Source organism: Indicator indicator, chromosome 2 (genome assembly GCF_027791375.1).
Source record: "Indicator indicator isolate 239-I01 chromosome 2, UM_Iind_1.1, whole genome shotgun sequence".
NCBI lineage: Eukaryota > Metazoa > Chordata > Aves > Piciformes > Indicatoridae > Indicator > Indicator indicator.
This window is the reverse complement of record NC_072011.1, coordinates 1,856,628-1,873,287: the sequence shown is the minus strand read 5'-3', so window position 1 is coordinate 1,873,287 and position 16,660 is coordinate 1,856,628. Positions and strand designations below refer to the sequence as shown.

Sequence of the window (16,660 nt, the reverse complement as noted above, 5' to 3'; positions counted from 1 at the left end):
TACACACTAAAATGGTGAAGGTAAATGTAAAGCTACAGAAGCTGAAAATAATGAGTAGGAAAAAATTACATTTTGTAGGAGTAGTACCATACCTTTCAGTAAGTCCTGCTCTAAGTAGCTCTTCTTTACTTGCATCTCAAGCATTTGCTTACATCAGTTTAAAAGCAGCAGCATTATCAACTGGCTCAAAGCAAGGTTTCAAGACCCATCTGGATGTGTTCCTGTGCAGCCTGCCCTAGGTGATCCTGCTTTTAGCAGGGGGCTTGGACTCTATGATCTTTAGAGTTCCCTTCCAACCCCTACCATTCTGTGATTCCATGATGCTGTGATTCTATGAACCTGTGACTCAACTGACTCAGCTGCTCTACTGCTGCATTCATGAATTACAAAAAAAAAAAAATAATTTGAATCCATCCTTTGTGGACCCCTGTTAGTTTCCATCAAGTAAAAGCACACTTTCAATGTACATTCCTTATTTCTGTTACCATGCTTATAAACCTCCAGTTAACCACTCTGGCTTTACTTGGCTCCAGGAACATTATCTCAGCTCCTTTAGGGACAGAGGGATCAAAGTGTCTGTCCTGAGTTATGATGTGACAGGGTAACACACCACTTGCAGTGGAGTCTACCATGTCCAGCTAAGTACATCTGGTGGATAATGCAATGTTTGAGGTGGAGGATGTGTCTCAGCTAGTCATGAGATGAATTTCAAATGAATTGTGTACTTTCAGATCTAGCAGTTGAGTCACCTTTCTACAGAGAGCTCACTAGTGCAGTATCTTGCAGAGGAGAATAGACTGGAAAGAAAGAATCTATTTTCCACTGGAAAACATATGTAAGACAGACTTGCAGTATTTATTCTTAAAACATGTAGGATGTTCTACAGCCGTGAAACCATTGACTGCAAGCCATGAAAAATAGGTTTGGTTTGGAGATGAAAGTGGCTGGAGGCTGCAACCAACAGGGACTCAGAAAGGAAACACTTAGAAAATAGAGGCAGATTGAATCCCAAGTGCTCTCTCCTGAGAGGAAGCACAGTTGGAAAGTTTAAAACCCATTAAAGTTAAACAAATTGAAAAGCCCTATCTGAGAGGAAACATAGTACAATGTTTATTTTTCCATTATAAACCTGAGACCTAAAAGATTTCCTGAGGTTCTCAGGTATTGTTCGTGCTTATAATGGAGATCTGTTTTTAGAAAACATAATTCATGTCCTTAATCCAAATTGTTTGATGAAAAACACACTGCATAAGCACACAGGAAGCTAAAGGCCATTGTGTACCTGCATCACATCTTATTTAGATAGGAGCAAGCCTACAATTCAAGGAATCTCCACGTGAAACTCTCTCACTCACAAATATTGTGTCTAATTCTCTCCCCGTTTATGCTGCTGGATGAATTCCACTGAATTAATGAAGTTTAGACATGAGGAACCAAGGATAATAAAAAGACAATCTTCCTGCTGAGTGTAAAATAGCCACAGTGCAAGCCTGATGTGAGCAAGAGATTTATAGTGTTGGCCTGAGTCAAGCAAGTAGCAAGAGGTAGCTGGCCCAACATGACATTAGCCAAGCTGGATCACAGGCTCACAGGGTGCTAGGGGTTGGAAGGGACCTCTGGAGATCTTTGAGTCCAACTCTCCTGCCAGAGCAGGACCAGAGAATCGAGTGCAGGTCACACAGGAGCACATCCAGACAGGGCTTGAAAGTCCCCGGAGAAGATGACTCCACAACCTCTCTGGGCAGCCTGCTCCAGGGCTCTGTGACACTCACAGTGAAGAAGTTCCTCCTGATGTTGAGGTGGAACCTCCTGTGCTGGAGTTTATATCCATTGCCCCTTGTCCTATCCAGGGTGCAATGTACTCTTGTGGCCAAGAAGCCAATGGGATCCTGGGGGGCATTCAGAGGAGTTTGTCCAGCAGATCCAGGGAGGTTCTCCTCCCCCTCTACTCTGCCCTAGTGAGGCTCCACCTGGAATATTGCATCCAGGTCTGGGCTCCCCAGTTCAAGAGGAACAGGGAGATATCTGCTGGAGAGAGTCCAAGGGAGGGCTCCAAGGATGCTGAAGGGACTGGAGCACTGCCTGGGGAGGAGAGGCTGAGGGCCCTGGGGGTGCTTAGTCTGGAGAGGAGAAGGCTGAGAGGGATCTGATCAATGTCTATCAATAGCTGAGGGCTGGGGGTCAAGAGGGAGGGGACAGGGACAGGCTCTGCTCAGTTGCACCCTGGGATAGGCCAAGGGGCAATGGATGGAAATTACAGCAAGGAGGTTCCACCTCAACAGGAGGAAAAACTTCTTCACTGTGAGGGTGACAGAGCCCTGGAACAGGCTTCCCAGAGAGGTTGTGGAGTCTCCTTCTCTGGAGCCTTTCCATCCCTGTCTGGATATGTCCCTGTGTGACCTGCACTAGATTCTGTGGTTATGTGGTCCTGCTCTGGCAGAGGGGTTGGACTTAATGATCTCCAAAGGTCTCTTCCAAACCCTAGGGTTCTGTTATCCTGTAGTCCTTACAGAGTAAAGGGGGTTTTAAGGACTAGCAACCTCCCTGGCCAATTTGCAGGGTGAAGGAGGGAAGGAAGAAAAGAGATTTTCCTAGAAGACATCAAACAGGCAGATTAAGCTAATTGTAGCTGGATGTGTTTGTGTGGATGAGTGCTTGAAAATGGCTGATGGGTAAGACAGAGAAGAACTGTGCAAAGATTTGAAGATAAATGCAAGTGGTTTAATGTGAACAGCACTCAGCAGAGGGAATCAGAGAAGATAGTTGTTTGGTGAGGATACTACACAGCAAGGGTCACTTTCACAGCTAAGGTGCTTGTGAAACCAAGTCAAAGTTACTCATAAACTAAAGAGGCCCAGAGCCCTCATTCTTCCCACAGGGTTAAATAGCACAATTCAGCCCTGCTCCTGCTCCTGAACTCTGTTCTCTTTCAGACCAGAGCATCTGGCATCTAGACCTGGCCTGGGTTTATTCTTGAATTGTGCCCAGGAAAGGTTGGCAGAGTGGTAGTTTGCATGGACCTGAAGTGTGCCAAGGAGGGTGCTAAAAATTTAGCAATACAGTAGGTCAAGTGCCAGAGCTCAGGAACATTTGCTGTCACTGCTTCATTTTCTAGGGCAGTCTAATAGTGCAGTGTAGGTGCTTAAGAGAGCACAGATGTGAGCATTTAATAACCATGACCTGAGGTTTTGGAGAAGCTCTAAATATTGTGGAAGGACCACACTGATCTTGCCTGTTTACCTCTTAGTGGTTTCATGTTCCCTGTGGTCTTTTGCTAAATTTCTTTTCAGCTTTCCTTTATGGCACTTTCTGTCTAATAACCTCATAGAGCAGTTAGCCTAAGATGGACTATACCACTTTATTTTGTCTGCATTCCCCATTTTTCTTGGTTGCTTGGAATAAAACCATTGCTGCATTCAGGGAAACTATAGGGTGACCTTTCTCATGCATTGCCACTCCAATCTCATAGAGAGTTTATGCCCAAGGGATGTGCTTCTGTAAAACTGAGTTGGACTCCTGTCTCTCAGTGTTAAAAGAGGATCCACTTAACAACCTATTTTGGTTTTGTAGTGATCAATTAATGCTGACTGAGGGAAAGGGAACATTGGAAGTTGTTCTTTATTATTTTATCCATGGGATAACAGTGTGCCCATGTGGCAGAGAGGGTGCACTGGGATCCTGGGATGCATCTGTGTCCAGCAGATCCAGAAAGGTTCTCCTCCTCCTCTACTCTGCCCTAGTGAGACCTCACCTGGAATATTACATCCAATTCTGGGCTCCCCAGTTCAGGAGGGACAGGGATCTGCTGGAGAGAGTCCAAGGGAGGGCTCCAAGGATGCTGAAGGGACTGGAGCACTGCCTGGGGAGGAGAGGCTGAGAGCTCTGGGGCTGTTCATTCTGAGGAGGAGAAGACTGAGAGGGATCTGATCAATGTCTATCAACAGCTGAGGGCTGGGGGTCAGGAGGGAGGGGACAGGGACAGGCTCTGCTCAGTTGCAGCCTGGGAAAGCCAAGGGGCAATGGATGGAAACTGCAGCACAGGAAGTTCCATCTGAATATGAGGAAAATTTTTTTCACTGTGAGGGTCACAGAGCACTGGAGCAGTCTGCCCAGAGAGGTTGTGGAGCCTCCTTCTCTGGAGCCTTTCCACACCCATCTGGATGTGTTCCTGTGTGACCTGCACTAGATTCTCTGGTTATGTGGTCCTGCTCTGGTAGGGGGGTTGGACTCAATGATCTTTGGAGGTCCCTTCCAACCCCTAACATCCTGTGATATTCCTGTAGCACTTTTAAGTCCATACATGTTTCACACATGTCAGCAGCACCTTGGCCTGCTGAATAAAATGGTTACCCTCGCTTTAGGACTCTGTTAAATTTGTAATCAATGCCCTGGATTCACTGCCTACCACACACAGAGCTGTTGGAATGGTTGAGCCTTCTTGAGCATGAGATGATGCAGTTTTCAGAGGGTCGTTGTCCTTCCCAAGGGCAGACTTTCCCCTGGGGCATTTTGTAAGCCCTTTTGTTCCCAAGCACATATTGGTGTTGGTTTCTTTCTAGGGAGGGATGAGATCCCGAAACCAAGGTGGAGAAAGCTCGTCTAACGGGCACTTCTCCAGTTCCAAGCCTGTCATCGGTCATGCAGAGAATGAAAAGCTTCAGGAGGATGCCAAGAAAAAGAACAAACCTCATCAGAAGGAAGATGAGGTCATGGTTTCAGCAACTGTCAAGTGGCACTCAAAGTCACCTGGACCTACTGAACGAAAGAACAAGAAGTCCATAGAGCTTTCTAAAGAGGACTTGATAAAACTCCTCAGTATCATGGAAGGAGAACTGCAGGTAAACTAAATACCTATTGTAGTATATTTTCTATGTATCTGTTTATCTTTAGCTTGTCCAAGATGCACAGGGCTCACCTGACAGTGACATGCAAATTTCGAGGCCATAATGACCATAAAGAGACAGCAGTGGTAGTTGGTGTTTAACAGGATAGTTGGGAGGTTTGAGAACTGCTTTGATTACAAACAATAATCAAGGTCTTCTACAGATAAACATGGAAAATAATAAATGGAATAATAAAAGAAGAAATAAATCTCTATCTGCAGTTACCAAAGCAAGAGAAATTATAACCCCCTGTCACAGCTGACACTGGCAGGCTCTGCTGCCATCCAACGAGATCTGGACAGGCTGAGAGCTGGCTGCAGGCAAACCTCTTGGAGTTCAAGAAGGACAAGGGCAGGGTCCTGCATCTGGGGAGGAATAACAGCAGGCACCAGGACAGATTAGGGTTTGCCCTGATGGAAAACAACATCAAGGAGAATGACCTTGAAGTGCTGGTGGGCAGCAAGTTCTGCATGGGACAGCAATGTGCCCTGGTGGCCAAGAGAGCCAATGGGGTCCTGGGGTTCAGCAAGGGAAGTGTGGCCAGCAGGGCTAGGGAGGTTCTGCTCCCCCTCTGCTCTGCTCTGCCCTGCTGAGACCACAGCTGCAATCCTGTGTCCAATTTGGGGCTCCCCCCTTGAAGAGAGACAGAGACCTGCTGGAGAGAATCCAAGGGAGAGGCAGGAGGATGCTTAGGAGACTTGAGCATCTCCCCTGGGAAGAGAGCCTGAGAGCCCTGGGGCTGTTTAGTGTGGAGAAGAGAAGGCTGAGAGGGGATCTGATCAATGTCTCTCAAGAGCTGAGGGGTGGGGGTCAAGTGGAGGGGGCCAGGCTCTGCTGGGTGCTGCACAGCAAGAAGCCAAGGAGCACTGGAGACAAACTTGAACAGAGAAAAGATTTCATCTCCACATGAGGAGAAAAAACTTCTTTGCAGTGAGGGTGACAGAGCCCTGGAGCAGGCTACCCAGAGAGGTTGTGGAGTCTCCTTCTCTGGAGCCTTTCCAACCCCACCTGGATACATTCCTGTGTGCAGACTCCCCTGGGTGCTTCTGTGTTGGCAGGGGGTTTGAACTGGATGATCTCTGGAGGTCCCTTCCAATCTTTAACATTCTGTGAAAAGGAATCTGGAGTTCTTGGGCCTTAAAAAGAAGCAGAAAACAACCACGAGATGAGCAAGTACAGTGAGTGTAATTATAATCTTTAATGCAAAAACTTGAGAGATAAATCTGCAAGTCAGTAATACTGAAAAAAAGAGATTTCTGATGGCTTCTGGACCTTTCACATGTTCAGATGTTGCTTAGGGCTTAGCCAAAGCTCTGCCTTTCCTGCCTGACTTCCAGCATTCTATACATTCCCTTAGTTTCATTTCTTGGAGCAGTACTCACTCAAAATTTTCTCAGTTGTCCTGGTTTGCACATTTATTCAGCCCAGTGGTCCTTAATGGCAGACAGCCTGATTTTATGCTTAACCCATATCCCTCAAATTTCCACCTGGTTTTGAGGATTCTCTTAATTGCTAATAAATCACTGAGCTCTCAGGAGTCTCAGTCTTCAGGGAAAATGTGATTTCAGATTAAAGAGCTGAAATGTGGTGTTTCAGAAAGTCAGTGTGGAGACTCCTGGCTTTTCAAACTTAGCCCATTTTGTGGTAGGACTGCTTGCCAGAGTTATAGATTCTTCTGCTTGCCCTTTAATGATGTCTTTCACTGATTCCATGGACAAGCAGAAACAAAAAGCCCAACCTGTGAGAAAACATTTTATGTCTCAACATTTTATGGTGAGATGTAAATATTTAACATCTCAATGCCTTTATTCTGATTAAGTGTCATTATTTAGCACTTTGTGTGAGGCTTTGCCTTCCTCCCTGAAACCTACATCCATAACATTTTTACTTTAATTCTGGGCTTGTTTCCCTCTTAGCTAATTAAGAGAAGTGATTGTTTTGGACATGATCAGTTAATCTTTGGTATATGAGTCACCTGAGTTGTACCATTACCACAGTGTTGAGATTTCATCTTTTTAAGTATCACTCTTCCTGTAGATGATTAACTTTCATTTTGTCAGAAAGTACTTTCAGGTTTCAGGAAACATGCATTCAAAGAAAGCAATCACATCCTAGGCTGCATCACAAGAAGTGTGGCCAGCAGATCAAGAGAGATGAGTCTGCCACCTCTAACCTGCTCTGGTGATACCTCAGCTGGACTGCTGTGTCCAGCTCTGGGGGCTCAACACAAGAAGGACATGGACCTGTTGGAGAGGGTCCAGAGGAAGGCCAGAAAAATGATCAGGGGGCTGGGCACTTCTCCTGTAAAGACAGGCTGAGGGAGTTGGGGCTGTTCAGCCTGGAGAAGAGAAGGCTCCAGGAAGACCTTGTAGCAGCCTTGCAGTGTCTCAAGTGGACCTACAAGGAAGCTGGGAGGGACTACTTACAAGAGCATCTAGCTCTAGGACAAGGGGCAGTGGGTTTAAACTAGAGAAGGGTAGATTTAGATTGGACATTAGAAGAAGTTCTTTGCTATGAGGGTGCTGGAACACTGGAACAGATTGCCCAGGGAGGTGGTGGACCCCCTGACTCTGGAAACTCTCAAGGTCAGGCTTGATGGGGCTCTGAGCAACCTGATCTGTTTGGGGATGACCCTCCTAACTGCAGGGGGGTTGGACTAGATCTTTAAAGATCCCTTCCAACCCAATGCACTCTATGGTTCTATGAATTTGGTCACTAAGACAGAGAACTGCAGCCAAGTGCATTCCCACAGAGAACAGTCATTTTGCAGTGAAAAAATGAGGCAAGAAAGGAAGAAAATCTGTGGAGTGCAATTTTGCAAAGGAAAAAAACCCCAACTTCCATCATCACAGAACAGTACCCATGTTTACAGTGCTTTGGTATATTTCAAGCAAAAGCTTTTATATGTCATTTCCTAACAGATGGGACTAGCATGCAGCTTCAGGGGTGAACAGAGGCAAAACTCATCAGAAATGGACCTCACTTAGGCTGGTCAGAAAGATTTACCCTGAAACCGTTGTGTGGTTTGGAAAGGGGAGTCAAAGAAAGGCACTAATGTCTCCTGGGTGGCAATAAATGTGGCCATTCTTCTTACCTCTGGGTAGTTCTGTTCCTTACATGGAAATGTGGCCCTTCACCATCATCTTTCACTTTGTGGGGCTTCATCATTGTCTTTTACTTTGTGGGGCAGATACACAACATTTAAAGGACTCCCTGTGTTGTTATTATGCCTGTGGGGATGCTGGGGATAGGTGCCACCTGCACTGTAATATTGCTGAAAATCCTCACCCATTGTCTTGGATAAAGCTTGTAGGGATATTACAAAATCACAGAACCACAAAATTAGAATCATAAAATCATAGAACTGTCAGGGTTGGAAAGGACTCAAAGATCATCCAGTTCCAACTGATCCTGCTGTGGGCAGGGACACCTCACACTACAGCAGGTTGCTCACAGCCACATCCAGCCTGGCTGCAAAAACCTCCAGGGATGAGGCTTCCACCACCTCCCTGGGCAACCTCTGCCAGTGTCTCACCACCCTCATGGGGAACAACTTCTTCCTAACATCCAATCTGAATCTCCCCACTTCTAGTTTTGCTCCATTCCCCCCAGTCCTATCCCTACCTGACACCCTAAAAAGTCCCTCCCCATCTTTCTTGTAGCCCCTTTCAGATCCTGGAAGGCCACAAGAAAGTCTCCTGGGAGCCTTCTCTTCTCCAGACTGCACAGCCCCAATTCTCTCAGTCTGTCTCCATAGGAGAGGAGCTCCATCCCTCTGCTCATCCTCATGGCTCTTCTCTGGACACATTGCAGGTTGGAAAAGACCTTCAAGATCATCCAGTACAACCTCTCACCCAGCACCATCTAATCAACTAAACTATGTCACTAAGTGCCTCATCCAGTCTTTTTTTAAACACTTCCAGGGGTGGTGACTCCACTACCTCCCCAGGCAGCCCATTCTGTTGGCCAATCTCTCTTTCCGGGAAGAAATTCTTCCTCACATTCAGCCTCAACCTCCCCTGGTGCAGCTTGAGACTCTGTCCTCTTGTTCTGTCACTGGGTGCCTAAATACAGACCCCACAAAGATGTTAGGCACTGCTAAAGCTTACTGGCATCACAGAAGGATTGTAAGAACCACCATGCTGGTGGCTGTAGAGTGTATCTGTTCTTCTTCTCCTTGTTGCCAGACAGGGAGGAGAATCATGATTCTTTTTTGTTGCATAGGAGTACTTCATTTCATTTCAACCCCCTCAGTTTTAGTCAGTTATTTACTTGGTACCTGTGTTGAACTGTTACTGCAATGGGCAAGCTACAGTACTTTGGCTTGAGATGAGAGCCTGGCTTTGACACTACACATAAAGATGAGCCAAGGAAGACTCCAGCCAAAGTCAATACTCTGGTATTACCTCCTGGCTGTCACGGTGACCTAATGCACTGAGTCATTCTGTGGCTTTGCATTTCCAGATCAGTTTGGACATCTCTGGTGGCTGGCTGGTGGTGTGTTGGACTGACAAGTCAGCCTGTGGGTTTACTTTTGAAGCCATTTCAATACTGGCAAAGCAAACATTGTATAGGCATACCTAAAAAGATTTTCTTTGGAGAGTAAACAGCAGGCTGGACCTGATCCAGGATTTTCTGAAGAAAACAAGATAAAATACCCCGGCTGTTTACTCAGCAGCCATGAGCAGGATGGATCCTATGTTTGCACTACTGAACACAGACCAGGGTGACACTACTTTGTAAACCCCTAACAGTGAGCTCAGCCACGGGCTTTGCATGTGTTGTGGTTTAAGCTTTCCTGGAGCCCAAAAGCCCAAATGGAACAGGTTTAGATTGCCTTCCACTCCCCTTTTTTATCCCAGTAGAGGAATACAAATTAGGCAGGAGAAAAGAGAGGTAAAATTACAAAAGAAACAGTCTTGAATTGATTTGGAACTAAAAAGGCAAGTTTAACAAAATGTAAAAGGCATTTGAGTAAAAGGAAGGTTACAAAGGTATAAGGAAAAAAGGTAAACAAAAATATATACAAAACCAGGCACAGCTGGCAAAGGATTCTTTGGATGCAATATGGATTCTCTTTAGATGCAGTCCTTAGGAGTCTGGAGCAGCATGGAACAGGCCCCACCACGTGGTTACAGCAACAGCAGGAGCAGCAAGAGGGCTGTTGAGCAGTGAGGGCAGGAACAAAAGTGAGAGGTAGGAAATGGCTCCCCTTAAAAAGGCTTAGGGACAGGAAGTGGCAATGGAATAGACTTTGACCCAGGGACCCTCCCACTGGGAGGGGGGACCAAATCTCTCTGCCCTCCTGGGTCAGGTTTCTTTGTCTACCTGGGTCAGGTTTCTTTGTCCACCAGGGTCTAGGTTCTTTTCAGCCCACCCCTTCCTGGGCTGGGTGTAACCTGGCACAACATGTGGTAATCTGGCCCTGCCAACCACGCTGTTAGCAGGGTAAATTGGTAATGTGTAGATGTGCTTCATGTGCTTAGTTCACTGTTCACGTCTAACAACACAGCAAACGTAGCCCCACGCCGTGCTGCAGCTCTTTGAGTCCTTACTTTGGGACCAGACCCCCAGCTCCCTGTTTTGAAGGTGAGCCTGCCAGGTAAACTGTGGAGACCTGCCCTAGCAGTGAGGTTTATGTCTTCCTTTAAAAAAATGACCTCAGGTAGCTTGCCTGTGCTGTAACTTCTAGGGCCAAGTTGGACTCAGCTTTGCTTGTCGTCAGATTTCCTGGCTGGGCCCTGCACTCTTACTGAATATAGAGGAGAAAAGGTTTCCATAAATGGCTGAGGTCAGTGCAGCCTAGGCCCTGTTTTGTAAAAAACCAAAAAAACCCAGAAGGTGTGGTGGCAAAATGCACAAATATATACATGGCAGGAGAGCTCTTAAGCGCAAACTCTCTGAAGGAAAGTGGAAATTGATTTTAAAGGTCTTATGGCACAGTAAAGTGTCTTTTCTCTCATGAGAACTCATTGGTCATACAAAAAGCAGTGATTACATGGTCTTTAGACACATAGTATCACAGTAAGCTAGAGGTTGGAAAGGACTTCCAGAGATTATCCAGTCCAACCCCCTTGCCAAAGCAGGATCACCTGATCCAGTGTCTCACCACCCTCGTGGTATAAAACTTCCTAACATCCAATCTGAATCTCCCCACTTCTAGTCTTGCTCCATTTCCCCCAATCCTATCACTACCTGACACCCTAAAAAATCCCTTCACAGCTTTCTTGGAGCCCCCTTCAGATATTGGAAGGCCACAAGAAGGTCTCCTTGGAGCCTTCTCTTCTCCAGACTGTACAACCCCATCTCTCTCTGTTTCCATAGGAGACCAGCTCCAGCTCCCTGCTCCTCATCCTCGTAGCCCTTCTCTGGGACACATTCCAGCACCTCCATATCCTTCCTGAGAAGTCTTCCAAATAGCCTAACGTAGCCCTGGGTTAGGACTGACTTTCGAAGGGAAGCACCATGTAGCTGATGTTTGTGTAGCATCCCTCCTTCAAGGGGAAAGACCAAATGACTCCTCTGTCAAGGAAGCCCTTTCCTTTATTCTGTATTTATTGAAAACTGCATTTCCTGTGATTCCTGGTTCATGTGAGGGCTCACAAAAGTAGTCAGAGTGACAGCTCCTGAGGAAGGATGTCTTCACTTGCCTGGGGAGCAGCAGCCAATGCACCCCATGAGAAGTGTACTCCCTCTGCATCTCTGGTCCTGGCTCAAAGCCAACATTTCTTGTTATGTCCAGCTTGATTTGGTCTCTCTGACAAGGTTGTTAGTGAAAACATCATTTCAGGATTAAGACTGGCAGCCTGGGGTTAGTAGGTTAATTGCATTTGTACCAAACTGTAGGTCGCACTGCTGGCTCCATCAGCTGCAGGAGTTGTTGTAGGACAGGTATGGGGGCTGGTTGCTGACAGATGAAAAATAGTAATCATGGCAGGAAGGAGCTTTCTTATGCAACAGAGTCAGGAGGAGCTCAGCTTCAGGTGGACTGCAAGACTTTCTTCCTACTCTGAGGGTATCAATACAGACTGGGGGAGGAGGTGTTACAAAGCAGTGCTGTGGGAAAGGACTTGGGGGTGCTGATGGATGAGAAGCTGGCCAGGAGCAGGCAGTGTGAGCTTGCAGCACAGAAGGCAAATCACAGCCTGGGCTGCATCCAAAACAGCATTGCCAGCAGAGCCAGAGAGGTGATTCTGACACTGTGCTCTGGTGAGACCTCACCTGGAGTACTGTGTAGAGGTCTGGAGCCCTCAGCACAGGAAGGAAATGGACCTGATGGAGAGGGTCCAGAGGAGGCCATGAAATGCCTGATGTGTTTGTAGACAAAAGTTTCACATCCTCTGAGGCTTTTTTTTTTCCTGTGCTAGCCACATCCCAGTATCCCAGCACCACAGAACATTAGAGGTCGGAAGAGACCTCCAGAGATCATCCAGTCCAACCCCCTGCCAAACCAGGATCAGCTAGGGGAGTCCACAAAGGAATGCATCCAGGTGGGGTTGGAAAGGTTCCAGAGAAGGAGACTCCACAACCTCTCTGGGCAGTCTGCTCCAGGGCTCCCTCACCCTAACTGGAAAGAAGTTTCTCCTCATGTTGAGCTGAAACCTTCTCTGTTCAAGTTTGTCTCCACTGTTCCTTGTCTTATTCCTGCATACCACTCAAAAAAGCCTGGCCCCCTCCACTTGACCCCCACCCTTCAGCTCTTGAGAGACATTGATCAGATCCCTCTCAGCCTTCTCTTCTCCACACTAAACAGCCCCAGGGCTCTCAGTCTCTCTTCCCAGGGGAGATGCTCAAGTCCCCTAAGCATCCTCCTGCCTCTCCCTTGCACTCTCTCCAGAAGCTCTCTGTCTCTCTTCAAGGGGGGAGCCCCAAACTGGACACAGGATTGCAGCTGTGGTCTCAGCAGGGCAGAGCAGAGCAGAGCAGAGGGGGAGCAGAACCTCCCCAGCCCTGCTGGCCACACTTTGCTGCACTCCAGGATCCCATTGGCTCTCTTGCCCACAAGAGCACATTGCTGTCCCATGCAGAACTTGCTGCCCACCAGCACTTCAAGGTCTTTCTCCTTGATGTTGTTTTCCATCAGGGCAAACCCTAATCTGTCCTGGTGCCCGTTGTTATTCCTTCCCAGATGCAGGACCCTGCATCCTTTTAGTTTACCCTAGCAAAACAGACTTTCCACATGTTCCATTACACAATGATCAGCACCAGTTATACCCTGGGTTCATCTTTCTTAACATCTGTACCTGGAACTGAATGTGGTAAAGTAGGAGAAATCAGGAAGGGTGTGTCCAACAGGTCTTGGGAAGTTCTTCTACCTCTCTACTCTGCCCTGGTGAGACCACAGCTGCAATCCCATGTCCAGAATCCTCAGTTCAAGAGAGACAGAGACCTGCTGGAGAGAATCCAACAGAGAGCCACAAGGATGCTTAGGGGACTTGAGCATCTCCCCTGGGAGGAGAGCCTGAGAGCCCTGGGGCTGTTTAGTGTGGAGAAGAGAAGGCTGAGAGGGGATCTGATCAATGTCTCTCAATAGCTGAGGGGTGGGGGTCAAGTGGAGGGGGCCAGGCTCTTTTGGGTTGTGCACAGCAATAAGACAAGGAACAGTGGAGACAAACTTGAACATGGAAGTTTTCATCTCCACATGAGGAGAAACTTCTTTGGTGTGAGGGTGACAGAGCCCTGGAGCAGGCTGCCCAGAGAGGTTGTGGAGTCTCCTTCTCTGGAGCCTTTCCAACCCCACCTGGATGCATTCCTGTGCAGGCCACCCTAAATGATCCTGCTCTGGCAGGGATGTTGGACCTGATGATCTCTGGAGGTCCCTTCCAACCCTGATATACTGTGATCCTGTGAGACTGTGAAAGATCAGTGGTGCCTTGTGTATTGAATTTAATATTTCCCTTTCTCAGCTGACATGGCTTTACTTGGCCTTCCCATCACTTGCTAGTCTGACTGCTATAAAGCAGAGAGTTTGATTCCACAGCTGTAGTTGTGAGATTTCCCTGTCTCTTTTTTTTTCTCCTGCTGCAATGTGTAGACTTTCACATAGTGCCATTAACTGCCTTTGTTTTGAACTTGACTTTCCTAAGATGTCAAAACAACATTGTGATAGCCCCTTAGGTATTGCTTGATGAAAACCACAAACTACTATATTTTTTCCTTCAGTGTCTTTCTTGATACTCCTGCATTAATGTTGTTAAACATTGAAAGCTCAGGTGGGGAATATGGGATAGACAGGTGGGTGGAAATATAGAAATGGGGAGTTTCAGGTTGGATATTAGTAAGAAGTTCTTCCCCATGAAGGTGGTGAGAGACTGGCACAGGTTGCCCAGGGAGGTGGTGGAAGCCTCATCCCTGGAGGTTTTTGCAGCCAGGCTGGATGTGGCTGTGAGCAACCTGCTGTAGTGTGAGGTGTCCCTGCCCATGGCAGGGGGGTTGGAACTGGATGAGCCTTGAGGTCCCTTCCAGCCCTGACAATTCTGTGGTTCTGTGAATTTAGATGTGTTTCTTTTGGGTAATATTGAAGTCAGAAGAGAAAGCTGGGACAGGATGCCTTGGTACTGGAGGAAAGAACACATAGCAGAGTTAAGAGAATGAGTTTTCAAATGGTCCTTAGCAATATCTCACAGGCTGAGAAGCTGAGGAGGAGCCAGTGTGGACAGAATAGGTAAAGCCAGAGAGAAGTGCATGTAGAGTAGCTTTACAGAAGTATTTATAACTGTGAAGTTTTGGTAATTGGGTTGAAATGGTTTAGGGTTTTCTGAGCATATCTGTTCTAAGTCCCCAAGGGAAAAGCCTTGGAATGTACAGAGCTACAGGGGAAAAGATAAGACAGGGTTAATGTGAGGAGAGAGAGGTGGCTTAAGGAAAATGGAATGACAAGAAAGAGGTTGGGCAATAGAAGAAAAAGAGCTTAAAGAAAGGGGGAACACAACAGTGATAAATAGAGCCAAGCTAGAGACAGGAAAAGGGGACATGGAAGAGGCAAGACAATGCAGAGAAAGATGTTATTCACACTGCAGCAAAATGAGAACCTAAACCAATCCTTTAAAAGTTCTGGCATAAGGATTTAAGTACAATGAGTTAAAAAATTCTCAAAAGTTGGGTGGTCCCTGGAGGTCCCTTCCAACCTCGAATGTACTCTGATACTGTGATACTGTGAAGAGTATGAGCAGCTTGGGGTTTGGGTTTGGGTTTGGTTTTTCTTTTCAAGAATCCTGCTCTTCTGCCCAGAATAGAACACTAAGGGACTGTCCTTGATCAGCTGTGAAGATTTAGCCTTGTTCCCATTCAGATCAATGTCTTTAACTAACCTTCCTTTGCAATCTTTTCAAAATAATTTTAATCAATCTATGTCCGCTGATTTTACTATTTTTTTTCATTTACTTAATAGAAATTGCATACTCAATGCAACAAAAATGAGCAAGCTTCTATCTTTTCTTACTTGGTTGAGAGATGGGATTGAACATGGCCAGCACCTCTGCAAGAAATGCTAAATGCATGGAATCACAGAATCATCAGGGTTGGGAAAGACCTTTCAGGTCATTGAGTCCAACCATAACACAACTACCATGACCACCAAACTGCATCCTGACGCACCACATCCACAACTTCTTGCACACCTCCAGGGATGGTGACTCCACCACTTCCCTGGGCAGTCTGCTCCAATCCCTGACCACTCTGGCAGCAGAGAAATTTCTCCTCATGCCCAACCTAACCCCCCCACTGGCCATTTCCTCTCCTTCCATCATCTGAGACTAGGAAGAAGAGACCGATCCCCACCTCATAGCAACCTCCTTTCAGGGAGCAATGAGGTCTCCCCTCAACCTCCTCCAGACTAAACCCAAACCTCCAAGTGGAGTGTCTGGCTTCAAAATATCTGGGATTCTTGTGTGTCATAAGGCTGTCCAGTCCTCTGAGTCCCCAGTTGTTACTTTAACATTGCAGTTGTAGCTGAGTCTGGTTTTATTAACTTTGCTGAGCCAGTTGTGTATTTATTAAGTTTGTGTCTCCTGTTCTCCAGCTGAGGATCAGACAAGGTCTCGAGAGCAAAACAGATTATCCTCCATCCAAAATGAGCTTTAATGAAAGCAAAAATAAGTCTTTATGTAATACATGTGAGAACATGGGCTGAGAAAGTGTCTTTTTTTTTCTTAGGGTTAAAGGCTCCACCTATTGGTTGACTAAAATGAGATAAATGTAACATTCCTTGTATTAGAAGTGCTGTGTCCAGCAGGAGCAGGGAGGGGATTGTCCCCTGGGACTCAGCTCTGGGGAGGCCACACCTGGAGTGCTGTGTCCAGTTTGGGGCACCTGAATGCAAGAGAGATGTGGAGGTGCTGGAGCCAGGGCAGAGGAGGGCAAGGAAGCTGTGAAGAGTCTGGAGAAGAAATGTGCTGGAGAGAGACTGAAGGAGCTGGGGCTGGTTAGTGTGAAAGAGAGGAGGCTGAGGGGAGACCTCCTGGCTGTCTGCAGCTCCCTGCAAGGAGGTTGTGGAGAGGTTGGTGCTGGTCTCTTCTCCCAGGTGATTAGTGAGAGAAGAAGAGGGCAGAGCCTCAAGCTGCCCCTGGGGAGGTTTAGAGTGGCCCTTAGGCAGCAGAGTGGTCAGGGCTTGGAATGTGCTGGGCAGGGAGGTGGTGGAGTGCCCAAGGCTGGCTGTGTTTGAAGGTGGTTTGGCTGTGGTGCTTGGGGCTGTGGTTTAGGGGTGACCCTTGCAGAGTAGGGTTCTGGGTTGGGCTTGGTGCTCCTGAGGGGCTTCTCCAGCCTGAATGTTTCTTTGG

The 16,660-nt window shown here is 47.0% G+C and overlaps 1 protein-coding gene across 2 annotated transcripts in view; it reads left to right on the top strand.

Moving 5' to 3' along the window:
* The first annotated feature begins 4,565 nt into the window (after positions 1-4,565).
* Positions 4,566-16,660, top strand: part of FILIP1 (filamin A interacting protein 1) — a 75,643-nt gene continuing 63,548 nt past the window's right edge. For both annotated transcript variants that reach the window (XM_054397558.1, XM_054397551.1), the window contains exon 1: positions 4,566-4,838. In XM_054397558.1, coding sequence (XP_054253533.1) covers positions 4,566-4,838 — 273 coding nt within the window. The remainder of the gene's footprint in view (positions 4,839-16,660) is intronic.